At 41.1% G+C, this 24,123-nt stretch overlaps 3 protein-coding genes across 6 annotated transcripts; 2 read left to right on the top strand and 1 right to left on the bottom strand.

Annotated features, from left to right (window-relative positions):
- The first annotated feature begins 1,830 nt into the window (after nucleotides 1-1,830).
- On the top strand, nucleotides 1,831-5,444 carry HSBP1L1 (heat shock factor binding protein 1 like 1). The gene is made up of 4 exons (XM_065667179.1): nucleotides 1,831-2,228; nucleotides 2,455-2,521; nucleotides 3,400-3,488; nucleotides 4,495-5,444. The coding sequence occupies exons 1-4, from the start codon at nucleotides 2,184-2,186 to the stop codon at nucleotides 4,498-4,500; spliced, it is 207 nt and encodes a 68-aa protein (XP_065523251.1). The 5' UTR covers nucleotides 1,831-2,183; the 3' UTR covers nucleotides 4,501-5,444.
- A 1,733-nt stretch (nucleotides 5,445-7,177) lies between these two features.
- On the bottom strand, nucleotides 7,178-15,065 carry TXNL4A (thioredoxin like 4A). 2 transcript variants are annotated; one of them, XM_065667177.1, is made up of 3 exons: nucleotides 14,733-15,065; nucleotides 8,348-8,451; nucleotides 7,178-7,660 (listed from the first exon to the last, which is right to left on the bottom strand). In XM_065667177.1, exons 1-3 carry the CDS (start codon nucleotides 14,883-14,885, stop codon nucleotides 7,489-7,491), a joined length of 429 nt encoding a protein of 142 aa, XP_065523249.1. In that variant the 5' UTR covers nucleotides 14,886-15,065; the 3' UTR covers nucleotides 7,178-7,488. The 2 variants fall into 2 exon arrangements, with proteins under 2 accessions (XP_065523249.1, XP_065523250.1); XM_065667178.1 differs by lacking the exon at nucleotides 14,733-15,065 and adding an exon at nucleotides 13,530-13,607.
- Nucleotides 15,066-16,025: 960 nt separating this feature from the next.
- Nucleotides 16,026-23,992, top strand: LOC136008231 (probable 2-ketogluconate reductase). Of its 3 annotated transcripts, none has more exons than XM_065667176.1 (6): nucleotides 16,026-16,211; nucleotides 20,057-20,438; nucleotides 21,655-21,826; nucleotides 22,506-22,684; nucleotides 23,180-23,276; nucleotides 23,667-23,992. In XM_065667176.1, the coding sequence occupies exons 2-6, from the start codon at nucleotides 20,060-20,062 to the stop codon at nucleotides 23,821-23,823; spliced, it is 984 nt and encodes a 327-aa protein (XP_065523248.1). In that variant the 5' UTR covers nucleotides 16,026-16,211; nucleotides 20,057-20,059; the 3' UTR covers nucleotides 23,824-23,992. The 3 variants fall into 3 exon arrangements, with proteins under 3 accessions (XP_065523248.1, XP_065523247.1, XP_065523246.1); XM_065667175.1 differs by having other exon boundaries at nucleotides 16,027-16,166; XM_065667174.1 differs by lacking the exon at nucleotides 16,026-16,211 and adding an exon at nucleotides 17,009-17,245.
- Nucleotides 23,993-24,123: the final 131 nt, after the last annotated feature.

Raw genomic sequence — 24,123 nt, 5'->3', positions numbered from 1 at the left:
ATTAATTTATATTGTCAAATCTTTGCTTTCGTTCCCCAAGACCTGTTTTGGTATTAATTGCCAACATGAACTTCTTGGTACCTTTTTAGTAAATGAAGTATTCCTTACTTTTTGCAGTAAATACACTCATGAGCACCAGTAAGACTGGTTGTTTACTGGTTCTCAGGTAAACCTCTGCTTTTGAAACAACAACAACAAAAGCTTGCTTTGTTGGCTTTCCTTAGTGCATGGATGCATGCCTAACATGGATTACTGCTTTTAAAATATGGTGCATCTTCCCAGATTTCAGACCCTGGAAACGCATGTAGCAGCTCAACGCTGAAAAACAGAGCCCTCTGAGGAGGGGGAAACAAGACGGCAGCAGGGCAAAGCCGAGAGCACTAGTTCTATTTTAAATAAATTAAGTGTTAAGCAAAGCCTTTTTGGTCTTTTCTGTTCTTACATTTTCTGAACTTTGGAACTTTTCCATGACAGTTTTTTTGGTTTACAGACACTTAATTTTTATTCCATAAATCCAGCTGCAGACCATTTGCCTAATTCTGCTCAAGATTTGAACTCGGAGGACCATTCAAATTAGCTGTGGAGTCCACAAAGTAAAAGAACCAGACCTTAGGAGAGGGAAATGCATGGTGAAATATTGCCTTCAGTCTCCTCCACTCTTTTAATTATCTTTATTCCATTGCTGGGCTGGCTGGATACCGTGTTATTTTGCTCCACCCCCCCTGACTTGCCTCACGAGCAAGAGGAGCTATTTACAAAAAGCCTTTACCAAGTAATGTTTGTTTTCAGTTGAACTCTAACCTAGGCACTGATAAAATGTGGCACTATAAAGTTTTAGTGCAATTCTTGCAAACTCGTTGGCTGTGTAATGCTTGCTCCTCCACATTTGCAGCTGTTTCTTCACCCCTGCAAGCTCTTCACTGCAAATAGGACTCTATGACTTTGTTCAAGATACCTGGACACAAGCAGACAGGTTATCAGGAGTAAAAATACAAAAACAGTACAATTTTACCATCTAGCCCTAAGGGAAATGAGATTTATTAGCAATGAATAAACAGATAAGAAGCAACAACTGTTTCTTCTTATTTATGCCACAGAACAAAAAAAGCTGTGTGGTCGCAGCTATGTGGCTACATACTAATGCAAAACATATCTATACGCCTATTATTGTTCAAATTGTTTTAGCTAGAAGCTTTCTAGAGCAGTAACACTGCTGCAGCACTCAAGCTGTACAAAACTTGTTTGAGTTTTCTTTCTACAATAACAAAGACAAAGAGGAAAATCTGTAAGACTGGGGACATAAGGATGTAGAAAGGAGAAGCCAGGCAGCAATGCAGAGGTTGGCTTTGATGCCAAATCTCACCATAGAGATTAACACGCCTTCCCAAATGAGGTGAGGAAGGCCAAGAAGGAAGAAAAGTTTTTTAAGAAGGATTCTAAGTGGTAGGCTTATAGGAGAGAATCTTTCCAGTATTTGGGGTAATTTCTAACTCAGAAACTTTGTGGATGAAAGCATTGTTACATGTTTGGTATATCTATATAGGCTAAGGAAAGCTATTGCCCAACAGCAATACCCTCCTAACCATACAGGCCCAGTAAATTGAAAACATCTCCATTTTACATTAGGCAACAGTTGCGGCACTTGGCACATCTGTGTACACAACAAAACACCTCTGCAGTAGATACACCAGGAGCCTTTTATGCTGTGAAGCTGAAAAGCAGAGGGATGACCTACATGCAAGCACGACTGCAAGAGGCACCGCCCAATTCGTGCTGATGCCTTCGGTCTTGTCTCTTCAGACATCCTGGGGCAAGGAACTTCCAACACGCACGGTATTTTTACCACTCTGTGTTGCAAAACTAATTATATGTTAAAAAGGAAAAACCCTTAACACAAAACCAAACCACCAAACTTAAACTTTGCTGATAGACGAGCATTTTTCTTCGCTTCAGCCCCATGAAATCGTATGACTTCAAGATCTCTGAAGATCAAACCCCAACATCCTTATTTAGTTATCACCCTGTAGAACTACGATTTCTTTGGGAATAAAGGAACGGGGCTTAATGGTTCGTCCTCCTCCCTTGCTGCCTCTCCTGCCGGCGGCTCCAGGCGGGGCACTCACCTGCCCGCCCCTCCGCAGCCAGGGAGGCGGACGGTGGATCGCGGCTCGGAGCCGGAGCCGATGGCGGCCGCCGACCCACCGGGCGCTGGAGACCTCTCGCAGCTGGTGAGGCCGGCGGCGCGGAGCGGGGGCCGGGGCTGCGGAGCCGTTTGCTGCGGGGTTCCGTCTCGGTGGGCGTCTGCCCGGCACCGGGGCCGCCTCCCCGGCGGGTCCTCCCAGACAGGCTAGCGGAGAAGGGCAGTAAGCCGGCGGAGAGGGGCGGGAGGACGCGCGTCTGGGGGCAGCCGCCCCGGGGCCCCTGCATTCTGTTTTTCTCTGTTTTTACCCGCAGGCGGAAAACCTGCTGTATCAGCTGCAGGAGAATTTCCAAGCGCTGACTGAAAAGATAACGCTGAGAAATATCCTCTTTCGGGCCGGGTTACTTAGCCGCGCGGGACGGGTTTCCTGCTCCTTCGGCTGCATCTCCCCCCCCTGAACCGGGCCTGGTACTCCCCCTGCGCGCTGATGTGAAGAGGAGCTTTGCCTTTTAATGTCTGGGCAAGCTTTTTTTTCATAGCCATCAAATCAAAATGTAATGATTGATGTTGGTAAGCGCTATGATGTAAAGACAGACGAATTGCCCCCAAAGCCCGTTTTTTTCCCTTTACTCTTAGTAAACCCTGAAGACCTCCTGAGCACGGGAAGATGAGCCCTGTAAAGGAGAAAATCATACCTGAAGGCGCTCTGAGATTGCTCATTAGATGTACTTGCAGAAACTACCTCTGCTTTCTGAAATGGAGAATTTATTACGTTTTCCATTTTTCCTGAAACTCGACCTTTCAGGAAGTGGCTGCTTTAGTGCAAGAAAATAATTATGGTTTATATGATCAGAATATCTAGTGGAAGGTGGATTGGAACTGGATTCTCTTTAAGGTCCTTTCCAACCCAAACCATTCTATGATTTATGAATATGAGCATAATGTTTTATGTAATCAGAATACGAGCAGCACTCATACTCTGTGTAGGCTGGCTGTATGGAATCACCTAAAACAGTTCCTCCTGAAGAAAGCAATTTCTTACACAGAAAATACTCCAGCTCACTCATGGGGATACAGGAAGGAACATAAATGCTTCTCTCTTATCTGTTGCAAGAGGAAGTGGGCATACAGCCTTGTGCATGCTTTGTCTTGCATTAAACGTAAGAGGCTGAAATATGTGGAAGAAAGCTGCTTGTTTTTCTCACAGAAAAAAACGACCTTACTCTAGATTTATAAATAAGTTGTCTTTAACATTTTACTGGAAGAAATGGGTGAGCGCATAGATGACCTTGAGAAGCATGTTGCTGACCTGATGACAGAGGCTGGGATAGAAAACACCGATGAAGAGGTAAGAGTAATGAAACTTATTTTTTACTGTGTTTGACATATTTCCACTTAGTTCTGAACTATGTGCATGAAAATACTGTTTATTAATCGTACCTTGTATTCACTTGGATTTTGAAGTGTGCTGCAATTGAAAAAAAAAAAAAAACCACCACAAAACCCAGAATTAGAAATAGTTGGGATTTCTTTTTGCCAAGAACAAAGAATGCTACCAGGTTTTCAAATGCAAAACTAGCTTGCTGCAGCTCTTCCAGCTGAGTGCCATATACATGGGGTAGTGCATACTAATCCCAAACATAAAACTGAGGCTGTACATCTAGAATAAAATACGTGTGGTTTAAAGCGCTCCTGCCCACCATTCCTGCCCCGCAAGTAAACCAACCTAGCTGACTGAGGATTCTCACTGGTATAAATTTATGTACCTCTGCTTTTAAATCCACTTCAGCTTCCCAGCATGGCTCAGAGAACACCACTTAAATACATTCACCCCAAACACAGCAGTAGTTTGTTCTTGCAGCAGTAAGATGGGGGGTGGAAGAAGCAAGGATAACTTCAGTGGTATTGCCAGATAGTCTGCAATACAAGCTCAGGATTGCATGCTGGATTTTATATCACTGTCTGCTGCAAATACCACCCACACTTACTCCCTGATAGATGCCTTGGTGTGCTTAGTATTTAACAAGACAGTATTGCTTCTGTGTTCTGTGGGTGCCAGTAAGGTCGTCTTCCTGTTGTGGCATGCTTTCCTGATTAAAACTTGACACATCAGTTACTCTTTGTCATTTAGAGACTGCTTACCCAGTGAAAGACAAGAATGTAAATTTACTAAAGCAATTTAAGCATCTGTTTGTTCTGATGCTTTTTTTTTTTTTGTGCTATGAAGTAATTTTTAGAAATACAGAAAGCCAGTCCATGAAGATGTATTTAACTGTACAGAGATCTTCCTATTTTTATGCTGAATCACATTCATGAATAATTAAATCACTAACCTACTTACTGTTTCTTTGCAGCAATGAAATGGGATGTGAGCAAGAAAGACAAAGGGAGAACAGCACCGCACTGGTTTGGGGAGTTCACAATGAGTGTCACTAGACATGAAAAATGTTTATGAAAAGATGCTTGCATCATGTCATGATAGTTCTCTCTTTAAAAAACCCCCACCAAACCTACTGTCCTGTAGAAAGCTTGGTTTATTCATCTAAATGGGACCCTGTATTTCCTGTCATAAAGAACAGTTAGTTTCAGGGAAGGCAAAACCACTATTTTGGACAGAAAATGATATCCTACATAGTGAACTTGTCCAGTCACTAACTTTTCCAATGTATGAAAATGTATTTATTTCAATAATATTAAAATTTCCTTTTTTGTTGCCTTTTTAAGTGTTCTCAGAATAACAAGATGCTTCTATGACAAAACTTTGCCCATTGCATGTGCCATTTTGATGTTTCTTTAAATGTTTTATACTACAAAATGTACCTTATTTGATGTTACTACAGTGGTGTCTTTGCAAAACTTCAAAGGTCCTGTGCATATAGCCTGTTCTGCACTAAAAAAAAGGCAGTATTTCCACAGATTAGTTGTACAGCTGTTTTCACAAGCTCATTCAAAGCTGTGCACACCAGTGCAGATAACATCATCAATGTATGCATATTATGCCAATTTAATTTATTTATTGATGAAAAGCCTATTTTAAAGGCTTTGACATAGATAAGGAATTCTAGTTACCAAATATGTCTTGAATAAGACATGGTAGAATCAAAAGAAATAGGAAATCTGCACTAACTTTAAGGTTCTTGTACACCAAAACACTGGCACTTTTTGCAGGAAAGCTTTTGTTTGAAACTTAATGGGAACCTCTTACAACAAATGTAGAAAGTGAAAAAAGTAGAATAAAAAATGAAGACATTTGAATAGAAATTGAAGAAAATAGAAATATATTACCTCAACAAATAAAGGATAAATGTTTTTTAAACCTTCAGCAGGTGTTACTATTAAAGAGTCTTCATTAATATAAAGAACTCATTCTCACTGATGCTTTACTCAGTGTAGATTGGCTAGCAATGTCAAACTGGGGAGGAGGAGGGGAAGGATTAAATTATTGAGGACAGGCTGAAGGAATGAGCCAACAGGAACCTCATGAAGTTCAAAGGCAAATACCAAGCCTCGCCTCCAGGATAGGGTAAGCTTATGCTGCAGAACAGTTGTGAGAGGCTGGCTGGCATGCAGAAGTAAAGGAGTCTGGCAGACAAGCTGAACACGAATCAGCAGAGTGCCTTGGGCTACAGCCACATGCTGGTCAGCATCAGCACAAGTAGAGCCAGTAGGACGTTCCCCTCTGTTCAACTCCTGTGAGACCATACCCAGAATACTGTGTTAGTTTTGGGGCTCCCCAGTTCAAGAAATATATTGTTATGGGGGAATTTAAACAGACAGCCACCAAGATATGGTGAAGTACAAAGCATACATGGGTTTGAGAGAATGCCAGTAGCTCAGCCTTACAAAAAGACTGTAGCTTCTTGCTGGCAACAACTACCCTATGGTAGAGCACAGAGAACAGCTAAGACAGTTTTTATGTAAGAGAGTTACAGACACAAGCTGGAACGCAGAAAATTCCAGCTAGATGCAAGGGACACTTTTTTTCCAAATATGAAGGCGCTCCAGCAGCAGAACAGGCTTTTCAGAAAGACTGAGGAATCTCCACCCTTAAAGATATTCAACACTGGACACAGTTCTGGGCAACCTGATCAAGTGTGATTTACTTTGACTGGGAGGTGGATGGCCCCTTCCAACATAAATGATTTCATAATTAATAGCAACTATAAATCAGATTAACTTAAACCAGAAATTGGGAACCTGTATTTTACTTCCTCAGCTTAGACTAAATCCTCTAAAAAATTAACTTTTTTAAAGTAAAAAAAAACCCAGAAAAACAAAAAAACCCATATTTGACTTTGTCTTGTGACCTCTGCTTTTGGTCCAGTTTCTCTCTCCTTTCTGCATAGCCTGGCTTGTTTTTTTTTCTTTATCCCATAAATATGGATGTATCAGTTAGAAAAACAACACTGGCTCCATTACCACAAAAACTAAAGTGGTCAAAAATGGAAATTTTAAAAGACCTGCCACAGTGTAATCAAATCCAAGTCTCATGAGTATACATATTCATTTTAGTATACCATCAGTCAAACCAGAGGTCAAATAAGAGAAAGCACAGCTCATCCTTAACTTCAGTTGTTGACTATGCAGCCACCTCCAGAACTGCAATTACCCTTTGGCACTGCAGAATCTACTAAGTACTTAAAAATTACTACCATATGCATAATTATCATGAAGTCCATCACCACAAATCAATTTAGTTGATCGGGGTGCATGCATGCACACAAAGTCATGGAAGATGTTTTCTCTGAGTTTTTTTTCCTCTAAGCTAAATATTAATAAATGCATCTTAGTGGTTTAGTCTATTTTTAGCGGATACAGAAGACGAAGATACTACGCAAGAACATTCCATGAGAAGTGATGAGCTTTCATCTTCAACATTATGACTTTGCATCCAATTACATTTGTTTTCTTTCTCAAATTTAATTATCTAAAGAAAATTAAGGTGAATAAGTGGAATTCACTTTATTTTTTTATAAAAAGTTGTAGTATAGTTTTATCATCTATTTATGTAACAAAAGAAAACAAAACCAGGTGAAATTATTTTCTGCAAACAAGCTTTTTGTGTACAAAAATACATAATGCCCAAAGGACACCACAGAGTAAAGTCTTAAAGACCCCAACAACCTAAAATTAATCTACAGGAAGTACTACTGCAGTCACACACTTCCAGGCTTCGCATCTTCTCCTTTTCCAAATGGAATTCAAAACTTTTAAATAATTCAAAATATGCTCAAAGTTGAAGGAGTTGCAGGTTTGGGGTTTTTTAATATATATATATATGTACACACATACACAAGAATAAACTTAAGTGGATGTAGGGTTTAAAAAAAGGCAGCCCCAAAGAAACCTCAGTATCTGTATTTAGTGGAATAATCTTTTGGCGATACCACCAAACCTCGACCTTTGCGGGCTCCTCTATAAACAGTTTCTATAATGTCAATCATCTCTTGCTTATCTTCCATTGCCCAGTTGATCTTGTTGTTATTACCTGTACCTAAATCAATCATGATGTGTTTGTTCCTTTAGAGGAAGAAAAAAAAAAAAGGCAAGTTAATATTGTATTATAATTCAGACAGAAACTTTCTATCACCCACAAGAACATTTTGTAGGATTCAAATGAAGCCCTTATAACATAAACAGCTTGCAAAATGATCTCCAAGAAAGAGCAACCGCTCCTGTCACTCAAGTTGACTGTTTCTAAAGCTAGAATAATGACTGCAAACATGCCCCCAAGATTGCTACTCAGTGCAATTATGCTTTAGCATATTCCTCATTGTCTGTATTTATTACTCACTACTGTCTAACATCAAAGAGAGTTTTACACTTGTCAGGTGCACATTACGGCTCATCAATGTAAATAGCTCCAAAACCAACTTAATGCTTCCGGTATATCTTTACAGCAAGTTTGACAAGCTTGACTGCCATATTACTGCAGTATTCTATACAGGGAGCTTCAGACTTAAAACTCAAAGCAATGGATAACAAAAACAGCTTTCACTATCAGTAATTTGTACTCTACCATTAAAACACTGTTACTAAGCTAACTCAAAACCAAGCCATTTTCCTATTTAATTGGCTTACTCTCTTTGTAGAGCAATGAAAATATAAACATCAGTATACTCATGTGCATTTAGAAATTATTTACTGCAAAACTGAATTTGACACAGCAAAAATTTAACTGAGTTACATTCTAGAACCATCATGTACCTGAAGAAAAACATGACGGTACAGGGATCATACAACTCGTACATCTTGTTGAAGTCTGGTACTTCAGTGATATCCACAAGATAAATAACAGCAAAGTTTTTTACCTAAACAGAAGACAGGAAATATAAAAGTATTACATAACCAAGCATTTGATTATTTGTACTACCAATTAAAAGACAAACTTTCATTATTGCACCTTATTTTCCAAAAAAATTGTTATAAAATCACAGTAAACAAAGGTCTTGCCATTACTTTGAACCACAGCCACCAATTAACATAAAAAATATTTTTAAATATAGCCAAGATGTTCATTTCACATCCAGCATTAACTGAAAAGATACTACGCTAAATCAGTATCCAGAGAAACAAATGCCCTTTTATATATAACTGAGACCTTGCAGTGACATGCACAGCTCTAAACAAGTAGAATAACTGCTTTGTGCAAGCCAAGCTGGCACATGTTGCCTCTGTCATCAGCTGCTTATAGACTTCAGAAAATTAATGATCTAAAATGCCCCAGTGCCCGCCTTCGAGCATTTTTCCCCTCTAATCCATCTGATTTGTTTAACAAGACTTAGAGTGAAAATAAACCTGATAAATTTAATAATAAAGCCTAGCAGCTTTTCTGAGGTGTAAAGCTAGAAACAGAGCTTAAAAATGTAATTGCTAATGAATAAAAGACCTTGATGAGAAGCTATTCTCTGGGCAGTTCTGGTAAAACAGGCTTTCATTTTGCAGAGTTACTGAGTAAACATACAAGAAGCCCTCCCCTTCAGTATCATAGTTAAAGTCTTCATTCCAGAAACAAAACCGTGTTTCTGTTTCCTAAATGTAGCATATTTGACCTGAAGTGGAAGTAGGGGAAGTTTTAGTTTCTAAACTTGGCTCATACATGTACAGTAGAAATTAACACAAAATTTAAGTCAGTAGGCATCTAAAATTGCACAAGCATTTAACTGTAAGGTGTATTACCAAATGCTCATGCATTAGACCATCAATGCACAACTTTGTTTACCCTGTCCTTACTTGCATGCAAATACAGTTTTAGTCCTTTCCATCTCAATATGCAAAATTACCATCCTGAAATTAATACATGTGATCTAAGATTTACGACAAACTTACTCTTTGTCATAGTACTTCCCACTTATTAATTATGCTATCAAATTTCTGCTTATGTAAACATGTCTTATTTTAGTCCACAACACAGGCTTAGGATGCACTAGAAAAATATTATATATGGTGTACCCTATACATAAACATCCTATCAGGCACTTTAATTGAGAAAGTATGGAGATGTTTAGTTACAAAAAAACCCCAAACAAACCACCCAGAAGCATCAGTAAGTAATTTTTTATGGACTTCTGCTTTGAGAGAGTTGGTAAATTATAAAAAAAAAAAAAAAAAAAAATAAAAAAAAAATCACACTTCAGTAAGTATTACTAGCAAGGAAAAGAAAATTTCTTCGGATGTGAAAGAGCATTAAAATAGTTCTTTTATGCTTTTTCTGTGCTTTTATGGAGCCAGTTATAACGCTAGACTCTGTCAATCCAATGAAAGCATCCCATTTAAGCCATGTTCCAAAACAGGCAGGCGGGAAAGCCTTGAAAAATCTGATTTAGTCATAACATCAACACCCTCTGAAGTGATCATTCGTGCCCATTAAAGTTTTATATGAAAGATTTCTAAGAAACGTAATGGAATGTTCAGAGTCAACAGTTTAGCTGAGAAGTGACTGAAGTTACTCCCTGGTTAGCCTTAGGAGGCAAAAGACAACTGTGCATGGGTTGTTTGCTGTTGTTCTGGGTGATTCTTTAAAGGCAAAACCTGAAGAGCCATTCTCATTTCCTCCTATCATTTTTTAATTCCATCCTGCTGGCATTTGCAGCAACGGTAGCCCAACTCTGCCACGGGGGGAAATTTCTACAACACATTTGGCAATTGTGACAAACTACACAATCTTTGAACAATTATTTAATGTGCAGATCAGAAAATAAAAATTATAAGTTAAACTAAGCATTAATACAACATTCTTAGGACCTGCTCTGTTCACTGAAAGATTAGTCCAAGGTGATTATATGTTGCACCAGAAGGCCACTACAAAAGCACTGCTAAACTGAAAGATTACTTCCAAAAACTGTATACTCTACATAGCACTGGAACAACAAAACTTTTCAAGTTAATTTTACATTATTATATATTTAGTTTAGTTGAGCTGTTGCAGAATCAGAAATGCTTGTCACCAGCAATGAACAGTAACAGCCTAAGAACTTAGAAAAGAAAACTAGACTATTCAAGTCTAAGATACTACATGAGTTACCCAAAAGGACTGGATCCCTCAAATCACCTTTGCACAGCACATACACAAGTTACCACCAAGTATCTCAGACATTAACTGAATCTTCTTTCTCTCCTACCTCCTTTTATAGAAGTGAAACTGATGACAGTTGCCTACTCAAAAAGCCTGTATGAAATCTAAAGCAGACCTCAAAGCTCAATATAGACTCTCAAATTTAAATTTGGAACTTGAAATTGGCTCAGTTCTTTCCCCCTTGCTGGCTTAATTTCCTGTCCGACAAGACTGACCACAAGGATGTGCTTTGCTGAGTCTGGACACTGGCTGCCAAGGTTGCCTGTAATATGGGTCCTGCCGTGCAACACTCCAGTATGTGTAGCCGCAGGAGGCTGGGATTCAGGCCTAAGAATGAACTAGATAAAAACATGGGTAAAAGGCTAAATACAGAAAGGTGACGCAGAAGCACTGCAGTGACCCTAATATCTACTTGTCACCATGCCAGACAGAGTAGACTTGTTACCAAGAGGTACTTTATTTCAGCACAAGACAAGCCCTGCAGACAAGCCCTGCAGAGCTACTCAAATGGGTATTTGCATAGTATTGACCAGTTCTACAGCCTGAAGACACACTTACTGTCTCAGACACATTAGAGCCAAGATACAGAAGTACTGAGCCAGCTTCACAGCAGTAGAGAGCAGGATCCCAGCTGGCTTCTTACACAGACAGCTCTGATTCACAAGGCTTTACTTTAGGCTTCATTTTAAGCAAAAGCAATTTTAAGTATTTATGGATTCAGGCTTGTATGTATGTAGGAGTTGGATCTATATGTGAACTAGTAAGTCTGTGAAGACAAACCAAAGCTTAACCTCTCCCCATCCTTTGGGATGTGAATCTATTTCCCAGATAGAGTTGTCAGTTCAAAAAACTACATTCTTATGCAGAATAAGCTTGCTATCGTTTCAAGGCAGTGGCTGCTAAGAGGTTCTCTTTCTGAGTTATAACTATGGATATACTATGGAGGCCTCAGAACAAGAACTAAATACAACTCGGAGCAAGCAAACCGCACTAAATAAAAGCAGTTGCAGTTGTAGCAATTGAGACTATATATTAACGTTGTTGACATAAACCAAAAATTTACTGCCCAGAAAATATGCAACAAATCTTGTGGCATTTTAGAAGTTGAATATAACACAAGCTCATTCTGAAAGTACTTAACCTTGTAAAATACAGTGTATCTATAGGATTCTTAACATCAGATACAGATTCTTCAGTCTGATCTTGATAAAGACCACACACTTAGCTGGTAAATAGGAAACACAGATGTAAAAAAAAAAAAAAATCACATGCCAGATTAACTAAATCTCACTTTTCCCTCCTTTCTTCATTAGGAATGCCATTCAAAAAAGAACTTGTGCATTCCTACAACATCAGATTATTACAGCAATATCTGATCAATGACTAGGACGAATGGCAACAATCATGAAGTTACCTTAAATTTCTGTTAGGGGTAAGTAATACTTTGTTGTTATTGTTAAAATTTGGCTCCTTTTAGAAGAAAATCTCACAAGCGTAACATTGGCTTATGGCCTAAAGTGTACGCAGCAAATACCTAAGCAAATCTGAGACAAGAGACAAGATTCTATTTTCTCATCTTGCTAACCAGTTTTCAGATGATGTTTTTTATGTTTATATGTCTTTATGGACAAGGAAATCAGAGGGGAGGGAGGGGGGAAAAGGTACAGGAACTAAGATTAGCCTTTGCAACAAAACATTCCAGTTGAAGGCGTCTAGCAGACTTGCATTACTGAACTGAAAGAGGCTGCAAACACAGTACAAACTTGAGAGTCTCTACTGTACATATTTATTTGAATTTTTTTCTTGCTATTTTTGCTGTAAGTTCAGGTGACAAATTTCCTGGGGAAAAGGGAAAGACATTATACTGCTGAGAAAAATGCTTACAGCTAATAATTTTGAAAACCACAGACATAAGTAAATGGATCAACTTTAATTATAAGCACCAATAACTCTAATACCAGTATGCTTTTTTTTTTTATAGCTTCCTTCTCCCTGCCCCCCCTTCTTTTCCTCTCTCACTTTTCGTTAACCTTAGCAGAAAGGCAGAGGAACAACTAATGTCTGAGCAAAAGCCACAGCTATGCACACTTCTGATTACAGTTAAACAAAAGCAGGACATTTGAACAATCCTCCCTAAACCCATACTGACCCAATACAACCTATTGGTTAAAGTAAGCTGGTTTCACAAGAGGTTATCCGATTTACAGTATTCAGTCCAAGATAAATCATGGGTTTAAAACATTTCCTAAAAAAGTGTTATTAAAGTAACCTAGTAGCCAAAGCCCTGTGTTTCAGGGGATGGGGTTTTATAATTGTGAGCCTTTAAAAAAAAAAAAAAAAAAAAAAAAAAAAAAGTATGTTTTTAAAAAAGGTGTTCAGAGGAATTTTCTGAAACTTAATTCCCAGCTTTTTGGTTGCAACCCTGACAAAGCAAAAATCTAACAATTGTCATTTGTTTTGACACTGAGTGAAACCTAGCTTCTTTTTCATTTAACACAGGGGGTGGAACAGAACACTCAACTCTAAGTGGAGTACATTTCAGTGAAAATAAACCTCTTTGTATTTTCATACAGTGTTCTAGTTTCCTTTCTCCAAAGAGGATTCAGACTGAAAAATTACCATTTTCCTACTGTAAAGTACAGATAAATATTACTGCTACCCAAAAACACACTGCAGATTGAAAGAATATTGCACCATGGTAATAAATATAAAATATGGCTACATTTTCCTCAAATGTAGCATGCAGTTACAGCATGTTAACATTCTGTATTATTCTCTAGTATAAACACCTGTACAATTGGAACTTTTACTCACTCTTTAAAACAGCAGAGATCCAAACATGGCTTGTAAGCAAGAAGATGAGGAAGGATCTCCCCCTTTAATTTGCCATTTCTGCAGAGGGAGATTTTTAGATAAGAAGTTATATTGTTCTTTCTTCCCCCAGTCACCCCTAACTGCCAGTATGTCTGCTGAATTGCCAAGTATCCTGCCAAAAGATACTTACAGTACCTGAGCATAAGACACTCCCAACACGTTAAACACAAAACAACTAAATCAAACCATGTCACAACTCCTTACTGTATTCTATCTTAACAGTTAGCTATAGGTTTAGATCTTTCATTGTAGGGGGTTTTGAGACAGATGTTCATTTACTTAAAAACAGAACTAAACCAGAAAGGAGTACACCACAAAAAGAATTTGATATCAAGTTATGCAGTATGCACGCAATTTTACATAAAGATAGTCAACTCCTTTTCCTACCCAAGTTACTGGCTTTTTTCCATCGTTTTCTATGTGACCCAGTTAAAGAACAGCTATCAATTTCCTACATCTATTACTATGCAAAACCTTTACCAAATACATGAAAAGGTAAACTATAGCTAATTCTGCATGTTAATAGTTCAAGTTTCCTTCAAGATCTATCTTCCCTATGTGAGTGACCAGCTTTCAGCAGGCATTTGGTTTCCATCTGAAAACAGCTTCAGAGTTTGGCTCCTAAAATTTAATTCAGCCCATGCAATTCAATGGAATGCCATCTGTCTTCATGAATACTGTCACTGACAGATTAACCGACATCTTCCTGTGCATTTTAGGATGTCACAAGTTTTAAGAGTCAAAATGAAAGTAACTTTTCAAGTTGTTTAAATGGAAATCAGAAGCTACTATACATTCTCATTGTAAAGTGAAAGTGCTGCATTATCTAGAACCACAGTAGTTCTGCTATCAAACACTTGTTTCTGCTTGAATGCTGACTTTCATTAAATGATGGCTTATTAACAGGCAATTTTAATTTCAGAATTTGCAACACTCACTTCACCACATTAAATACTACAAACACCAGGATAGTCAATGACTTTAGGAGTCGTTCACAAAAACCAATCAAGCAGCTTTCTCGGTGCCTCCTAAAGCTGGAATACCTTTCCAGAAACCGAGTTATAACCTGCCTCAGGCTTTGTATAAACCCTTTGAAACACTGAGCGCAGAAAGCAATCGCCTCACATTACAGCCCCAGTTTACCTTCTCAGCAATGCTGTACAAGACTTCATCCATCTTCATGCAGGTCGGGTCCCAGTCATGCCCAAAGCGGATGACCACGACTCGGTCCTCTTCCGAGAGGATGGCCTGGTCCACCTGCCAGCCATTGTGCAAATGCGGCAACATATACGACATCCTGCAGGGCGGGTAGCGAGCCTGCGGGACAACAGCGACCGCCCGGGAGCTGACAGACCGGCCTGCCCTCAGCACGGCACCCCAGCCACACTCCCACAGGCCTAACCCTCCATTCGGCGGCCGCGGCACAGCGGTGCTGCCACCTCACTGAGCCCCTGCGATGCGCCGGCGGCCTCCGGTGCCAGAACCGAGTCCCCCCACCGCCATCCCTGCCCCTGCCCCTGCCCCTGCCCCCGCCCCACTCCGCCTCAGGCGCCGCACCCCTCAGGCTTCCTTCTCTCGGTGAAACGGGACGACGGAGTCACAGCGGCAGAGGAAGCGGAAGTGACCGCATGCCTTTCCAGCGGCCGGGCACGCTGGGAAAGGCGCTTTACGGGCCGGGGTTTCCGGCAGTGGGTGGGGCAGAGTGCGTCGAAGGGGAGGCCGCTTGGGCCGCCCCAACTGTGGTAGCGGGCGGGGAGGGATGGTGGAACGGCTTGGACTGCCAAATAGCAGTACTTAAACACACTGGGTGAATGTTTCAGTCGAAGTCATCGGCAGCGAAACGTGGGCGTTTCAACGTTAGGTTACAGAGCTGGGCTGCCCGTTAAGATTGGGCATCCCAGGCCGATCTTGCTTTCTGGAGGGCTTGTATGTTATTCTGGTGCTGTTACTCTTTACTGTGAGGGTGGTGAGGCGCTGGCACAGGGTGCCCAGAGAAGCTGTGGCTGTCCCATCCCTGGCAGTGCTCAAGGCCAGGTTGGACGGGGCTTGGAGCAACCTAGTCCAGTGGAAGCTGTCCCTGCCGATGGCAGGGGGTAGAAGAACTTAAGGTGCTTTCCAACCCAAACCATTCTATGACTACACCATGCACTCATTTAAAAGGTTAGTTTGTGGAATAATGTATGAAAAGTATATTTGCCACTATAAAAAGTCCACGCAAACTTGAGCTACGGCTGTGGGGAACAGCCCTAGAACAGTAGCATCAATTTGTACCAGATTACTTTGCCCCAGAACTGCAGAGCTCTGCAGACACTATTAAACCCTCGTTTTGTGAGCCCTTTTTCTAGACAACTCAGTGCCGGGAGCATGAGAGGAGAAGAAAGGTCGTCTCGTCTTGTTACAGACAGAAGCACTTTGATCCCAGCTGCCCCCATAGAAGCAGCCGCTGATCCCCTCCCCAGACCGAAGACCTCCTGGGGCTGCAGGGGAAAGGCGGATGTGCCGCGTTGGGATCCGGAACTGTGAGCTGCTAGCTCCGCCCGCTGCGCTCCAGTCGAGCTGCGACAGGGACCCCAGAAAGTAAGTGAGAAACAAGGCCCGGTTAATTCTGCGGTGGTTACTTAGGTAATTCACTTTCTTCTACAGAGAAGTTAGTGGGGTGGATTTATTCTGGATAACGTATGCTGTTGGCTGCAACTTGAAACAGCTAGGGAAAATTACATAGGTTTATTTTTATAGAGTCATAGAATCGCAGAGTGGTTTGGGTTGGAAGGGACCCTAAAGCTTATCCAGCTCCAGCCCCCTGCCATGGGCAGGGACACCTTCCACCAGACCAGGTTGCTCAAGGCCCTGTCCAACCTGGCCTTGAACACTGCCAGGGATGGGGCAGCCACAGCTTCTCGGGGCAGCCTGCGCCAGGGCCTCACCACCCTCACAGGAAAGAACTTCTTCCTAGAATCTAATCTCAGTTTCCCCTCTGTCATCTTAAAGCTGTTACCCCCTGTCCTGTCACTCTCATAGCAAAATCATTTTGCTATGATTTGGCTAACTCCAAGGTGATAACAGCAGTGCTTGTCAACAAATCTGCAAGTAAGGGGTGAGTCACACTCAACAAAAGAAGTAAGGCCACTTTAGTTAGCACTGAAGTTAGTATTTGAATGCAGGCCTTTATATTTGCCACTTGTCTCAATCAGAGTCATATTTTCAAAGTTTTCTCTGCCGTGCAAGCACCAGAATTTAGTACACATACATTATGTCAGTGTTACATATGATTATAGATGTATGCATACATGGAAGCATATAATCTTACGTAAATAGAAAATGTGAGGAGCAACAGCTTTAAAGAAGAGAGTTAGAAATACTGGAGATGATACTAGTCCAAAACCCAAATTGTCATATCCTTAACAGGTGTTACATTTAGCACACTGGACAAGACATCCGATAACTGAGTAATAATGCTCAGGAGCAAAGCATTCAGTCTGTTAAAACCAATTCCCTTGATGTTTGGCCAGTCAGATTTGGCCTGTAAATGTATTCATCCAGCCATTGCTTCTCATGGACATCGCTGTCACAGGAGAAGTCCTGTGGATTACAGACAGAGGTACAAGACATACTCATGTAGTGCTGGAGGACGAACAATAAGTGCTTCTCACACCAAGGTTGGTATCTGGAGAGCCCCCTTACCTCTAAAAGGTTCCTTTAAGTGTTTTTAGTTTACTGCTATAAATAATTTTTTTAAGATTGTACCTGGACTAGCAGAATCCCGGTTCTCGAACCAAAGCTGTAGTCTGTTAGTGACTCATGTGAGCATCAAACATGGCTGAAGTTGTGGTGAATTAGCATGCCCGCACTAATGAAAGTTCAGTTACATTCAACTAGCCTGTTTCTAATGTACCAGCTGGTTTGTTTAAGGCTAAACCAGCTCTTCTTGCTGAGACAAGGAGGGGGCACAAAATTACAAAATGGAATATATAAACCTTTAGGATCAGTTTTAAGTAATGTTAAGTTTGATGGCTTTGTAACAGTAGCAATGGAAAATTACTGGGGTGCATGATACATAGAAAAAAAATTGAGTACAGCTAGAGAACATACTGAGAATTCTTGTACAAGATAAATCATTATAGTTGATGTAGTTTTAAGAAAAACAGTCTAGAAGAACAGGATGCAAGGATAAGGAGTATCTGGGAATGGCAGGTTCCAGGATGGGCTATGGTTAAACTAACTGATAAGTAGGAGGACAGGAGGATTATTATGTCTGTGGTGCTAACGAACCGATCAAGCTGATATAAGCATCTACTGCACATGCTTCAGAGGCTGCCAGAAGTGATGAAGATCTTTGGAAGATGTAAATGACCCTCAGAGACCACCACCACAATTTCGTACACATGCGGGGGACTTTCTGGAAACTAATGTAATCCATACGTAACCTCATGAATATGTATGTATGCCCAGTGGCTATATAAGGATGGCTTGTGTAGCAATACAGAGACACACGTTAGGAGGAGCTATCCCCCGTGTCTCCCGGCGCCGCAATAAAGAATACCTGCTTGTCAGCTTGAAAACTTTGTTGGCAAGTTTGTTCCTGGAGTTTTCTCCAAATCACTGCACTGCACTGTGGCTTCCTCATGGATCACCTGTGTGCTTGTGAAGTTTAGGAAGTGCTTCTAAAATTAATGTAGATCTGACTCTGACCTTCGTAAGTGATGTAGTGTAATGGAAGAGAAGCGGTGATGAAAGCAAATGGTGTAATACGATGCTGCCTTACAGCATAAGGTTTAGTTGATGTCCAGTCAAAGTAACTTGCTGGAGGAGCATCAGGTTGTGATTATCAAGAAGCCGGACAACACTCACAGTATGACATCAGATCTTGTCTTTTATTCTGTGCACAATTCACTCTGGAATACAAATTCAGTTTATCCTTCTAAGGTCATGTTGGGCAATACTGGAGAAGATAACACAGATTACAGCTGGGGAAATGTGTACAATTTTCACAAGCATATGTGGGTTCAGCATACTTCAGTTGGCAAGAAATAGATATATTTAAGAACACGGTATTCCTTTCCAATATGCTTGCGCTATTCATCTCATTGCTTTTTTTGCTGCTGTTCAGAACCAGTGTTACTAGAGACACTGTTCATGGTGAACTGCAGACCTCTCCTAACATGGAGGCCCTTTCTAGCCCATGTGCGGCAGCAGATGGGAACTGAGGCAGAAATGCAGGTCAGGGTCAGGATAAAGAAGCAGTGTTGCTGGTGTCGAGGTTGTAAGCATTTAACAGCTGCAGTTGGGATAAGCCCGAGTTTGCTCAGGAAAAGGGGAAATACAATTTGTCAGAAACTGTCAATATGCATTGGTACTTTTTGTTGCAGGTTTGAATTCTGGTTACTCAGTGAAGGCTTGTGTGAGAGGACTGAAGCAGCAGAAAATCTCTGCCCAGCACTGTGTGCCCCAAATAAATCAGCACACTTGTGAAAAATCATTCTGATTCTGTTAGAGCAACATCAGGTGTCCTGGACCCAAGTCTAGAACACATTATGTGATAGAGACCTAAAGTGATTGGAGCACAGCAAACAGAATTGTAAGAAATTAAATACAGCTGTGTTTAAGACATGCAGCAAATCTTCAGCTACCATTTTTGTAGCTGTAAGGGCTACCTCTAATTAGGCATATGGCTATCTGTGGAGCTCCTATCTTATTGCAGCATACAATACATTTGCATGAGTATTGCAGAGAGGACTATGCTCAAAACTGTCCAGCAGGAGTAAAGTTCTAAACAACTCTGTAGAGGAAAAGTTCTAGTATGAACAACTCTGTTGTCAGAGGTACTTACCATGTGTTCTTCCCCACTGGTTCAGCATGGAGGCACGGGTATGCTAAATTTTGCAAGAGGTAAGTTCAGGTACAGATCTAGATGTTTAAAGCATTGAAGGGCAAGCAGCGTGGTAGCTGGCTCTTCATCATGCAAAGTTCTTAGGCTTAACCTATTCCTGACAGATGTTTGTCAGACCCATCTGAGACTCAGTGCCTCCCTACGCTGTCTGCAGCTTCACCAAGTATCATCAATAGGCAAGAAACTTTGAGTAACTTTCTATCAGCCTTTGTTTCATACCACTGCTTATAGAAATGAATTTGTGAATAAGGCTGAGAAGCTACCAGATTTGTGTAAGATCAACATCAATTCAGGACTAAAATGAAACTGAGAAGAACACCTTGTAGGGCTGAGTTTAGATTGAAGGGGTGGATATTCCTTGGTATTATATTCTAAATCAGCAGTTAGTGAAAACACTGGGAAGTTGTCTAATATACCACTAGTACCAAGGGACTGTGGATTTATTCTGTTCAGTAAAAGCAGTATTGAATTCCATCAGTTTACTGTCTTACAGATGTGAATTTAAGTTATCACTACAGCATCACTCCTTTAAGGGTGTTCTCCTAAACACAGGAATATTTCTTCTATTCCCTTGTTGCAGGTCATGGCAGAAGACTTGCCAGGCGTTTTGGTTCTGGATATAGGGGGAACTCATGGTGTGCTAGAAAATCTTGCAGCGCTTTTGAAGAAGCACTTTCACCTTATCACCATGAAGGAGTTTCTTGAAAACAAAAAGGAAATGAGCAAAAAAATCCAGTCTGTTTTTGTGTTTGAGTGCAGGCCAACTATTGACCGGGAGCTTCTAGAAAGCCTGCCTAATTTAAAAGTAATCGGAAACTCTGGGGTTGGAGTTGATCACTTAGACTTGAAAATGATTTCTAACTTTGGCGTAAAAGTGACCAACACCCCACATGCCGTGGCGGACCCAACAGCAGACATGGCAATGGCTTTGATGCTGGCCTCTGCCAGAAGACTAGTAGAAGGTAATGTTTTACGTTTTCCTGGATCTTGGCTCCTTCTTTGGCATATCTCACTTTCACTATGAAACAGATGATCTGTCTGAATCAATATTTGGGGTGCTTTTACAAGGAAAAAATATTCTGAGGACTCCATTTTCAGAGGGTTTGCTTTTCCTGTGTCCCACTTCTTTGTAAGGCGATGGTGACAAGAGTAAGTAAATTACGGACTTTAAAGTCATTTGTGATACCCTGTTTGGAATAGTGTCTGAGGCTTAATTCTCCTCTGGGTATTTACTGGGTGGGTTCCTTATAACAGTAAAAACTGAATACAGATGGCACCCAAATCAAATGTCACTGCCTCTCCATTTCCTGCTGGAACAAGTGTTAGGAGTTATAGGGAGGTACAAAGCATTAATGGCCATGTCCCCAGCTCTAGAGCAGTAATTAGTATAACTGTTCATTTTTTTTCTGCTTCTGTGAAGAGTTTCTCTAAACCTATGGGTTGTATTTCCAGGAGAGCATCAACACTATTATTGAAAGAGCTCATAATCCTTTTGACAAAGTTATTCCAAACTGTACCACCGACATTAGTTTGTGTCCTCAAAGATAGGTCCTTTCCCCACATGCCCTTGCTATGCAATGCATTTCAGGGAAAGGAAGGTGTCAGTAGAGGCTGTCACAAGAAGCTGCCTCTGTCTTCAGGGACTCATAGTCCTTCTGTCACTGCTGCTTCCCCCCGAGCATGAAGTAACTAGCACCTCTTCCCTGTGATGTTTTCTCATTATTGCATCTTGCTGAACCTCAAGTTCTGTATAGATAGCTTATCGAGATCCCTGGCTAAGCTGGAATTTGCAACCTTCACATCTATTCAAGCAAATAGGGCTGCTTTGGGTTGTGATAACAGGAGAGAATTGGTGAAATTTATGAAAGCCAAAAAAAAAACACTCCAATGAAGTCAATGCTTGCAGGGTGCTAAGTGTCAATAGAAGGTATTTTTGGACTTCCAAGAAAATACTCCAGCCACAGAAGAGTTCCTCCTAGCACAGTACTCATCACAGCATCCCCCCTGTGTTACTCCAGCCCTGGCTGCAGGCCCTTCTATAAACTGGTCAAAATTAGCAACGATGTTTTGTAAGGGGTGTCCCACAGCCTCACTGCTGTGATGATGAGAAACTTTGTCTTTCTCTCAAGCCTACGTTTATGGTCAGTTTGTACCCATTTAGCATGTATTTACATTCAGGCTGCCAGATTGCGATGTCTCCAGACACGAAGTGTTTTGCTGTTGACTGGCTGGGCGTGGAAGTAACCAGAGCAACGCTTGGGATCATCGGGATGGGCAGCATTGGGTACAAAGTGGCTCAGAGAGCCAGAGCCTTCAACATGAAGATTCTGTATCATAATAGGAACCGGAGGTAAAAGCATGTGGTTTCTGCACATAATTAGGCTGTAACAGAAGCCACAGCTCTGCTCTGTGTCCCTGGTTTTCCTAGGCACTTGTAATAGTTGTAAGCAGCATGAGGATTACCAGCATGCCACCACTTCCTCACTTTGGCTCCTTACTGCTTCCCTTGCTTGGGAAGCAGCTCCCTTTGCCTCCTGCACTGACTCTTCTCTGGTTAGCTAATGGCAGTTTGGAACAAGGGAAGTGTAACCTTTCTGAAGATGTCCAAGCAAACCAGGCCTTATGCCCTCATTGTGTCTCCTGTCCTGCTGGACTGCAGGATTCTGGCCCACCCAGCCAGTCACCCACTCCTCAGCCCAGCCAGATCACTCATCGTATCAGAACAAATCAGCATAGATGCGTGAGAAGAGTGGGTTCTGACTGCATCCCCAACCTCCTGTGCCTGATACTGCCTACATGCTTTGCACATACATCACTCCTTCAGTGTCCCACCACTCCTTTTGCCTCTTTTTAACCCACATCCTTCCCACCTCCCTTCCACCATCTATACCTTTCAATATCTTTTCCTTACCTTGGCCTAAACCCTCTTGGTCTCTATGCTGTTCTTTATTTCTCCTAGGGTTGATTGATTGTTAAAGCCAGTTAGAAGTACTTGTGTCAATTTGGGCGTGTGTGCATTTTTCCTTCAGGAGAAGGGAAGAGGAAGAGGCAGTTGGTGCCCACTACTGTGAGAAGATGGAAGACTTGCTGAAGCAATCTGACTTTGTTATGTTGGTTGTGAACCTGACTCCTGAGACTCACAAACTGATTGGGAAAAAGGAGCTGGGACTGATGAAACCCACAGCTACACTAATAAACATCAGCCGAGGTAGGACAGTCTCAAAGCACTGTTTGTGACTGCACAGTTAAGTGGTCACATCCCAGGAAAATCCTTATTAAGTGGACCATAATCATAGAATAATAGAATGGTTAGGGTTGGAAAGAACCTTAAGATCATCTAGTTCCAACCCCCCTGCCACAGGCAGGGATACCTCACACTAGAGGTGTCCAACCTGTCCAACCTGGCCTTTAGCACTGCCAGGGATGGAGAAGACCACTTCTTTGTGCAGCCTGTTCCAGTGCTGCACCACCCTACACAGTAAAGTATACAAGTTCCTTATATCTAACTGGATAATCCTTCTCTAATTAAAGATTAATAAATTAAATCTGTTTTGTTTGGTTAATGGTTATTAGAAAAACATGCTTTCTAACAAGACAAAGATCCTGTAATTTTTTCTCCCTAGACCGTTGAGATCTTTCTCCTCTTCCAGGTAAATACATGCTCATTAACTCATCATGCTAGCAAGATTTCATTTCAATATAGGTGCGGTTATTGATCAAGATGCATTGGTAGAAGCTCTCCAGAAGAAGATTATTAGGGCTGCTGCTCTGGACGTGACACACCCTGAGCCTCTGCCAAGGTAAATAAACCTGGTTTCAAGTCTATTAATCTGAAACGTTTTAAACTGTGTGCCAAAGGGTGCCAAATCTTGACCTCTGTGGGGAGTCTCTCTCACTGTTTCAGGGCAAAACCTCAGCCTGTCTTACTGTTCTAAATAGATGACAAAATATTCACCTTTTCCCCATCTGTCAGTTCTTTGCTAGCCTGGCAAGGCAACAAAACCAATAGAAAGGTAGAAGAAATGGGTAGGCAAGCTTCTCACAGCTTTATGGGGTTCTTTTATGAGGGCTTGTGGCCCTTTTATGTCAACATGCCATTGCTGTTTCCTGATGTTGTATCCATGCTAGCATGGGATAGCTGCAGAGTAAATTCCCTGTGTAACACATTCTCTTGTTTCTGTTTCTTGCAGAGATCATCCATTATTAAAATTAAATAACATCATCATAACCCCTCACATTGGAACCGCAACAGTCCAAGCTATCCATATGATGGCAGAAGAAGCAATAGCAAATATGCTGGCTGTTCTCAATGGCCAACCCATTCCAAGTGAAGTGTTTCCCAAATGATGTGTGCCAGATGATATTGCTAAATCTCATACATATGGGAAAGCACTATATCTTACAGCACCACTTTTACTGCAAAGCTGTCTTCTCACTAGACTTGATCTGTAGTGTTATTTACAGTTCTGAAAAATAAAGTGGAAGTAATAAAGGGGATTTGTTTGAAGATTTTAAACAGAGCAGTTATGCACTTTGATGTCTTCAGTTTGTTACTTCAGTGAATACCTGTGTTCTAGTACTTGCTGCTACATAATCATAAGCAAGTACACCAAGCGGTTTGTGTAACACTCTCAAATACATTAAAGG

Source organism: Lathamus discolor, chromosome 2 (genome assembly GCF_037157495.1).
Source record: "Lathamus discolor isolate bLatDis1 chromosome 2, bLatDis1.hap1, whole genome shotgun sequence".
NCBI lineage: Eukaryota > Metazoa > Chordata > Aves > Psittaciformes > Psittacidae > Lathamus > Lathamus discolor.
The sequence above is the reverse complement of the archived record's forward strand: the minus strand, read 5'-3'. Positions and strand labels throughout refer to the sequence as shown.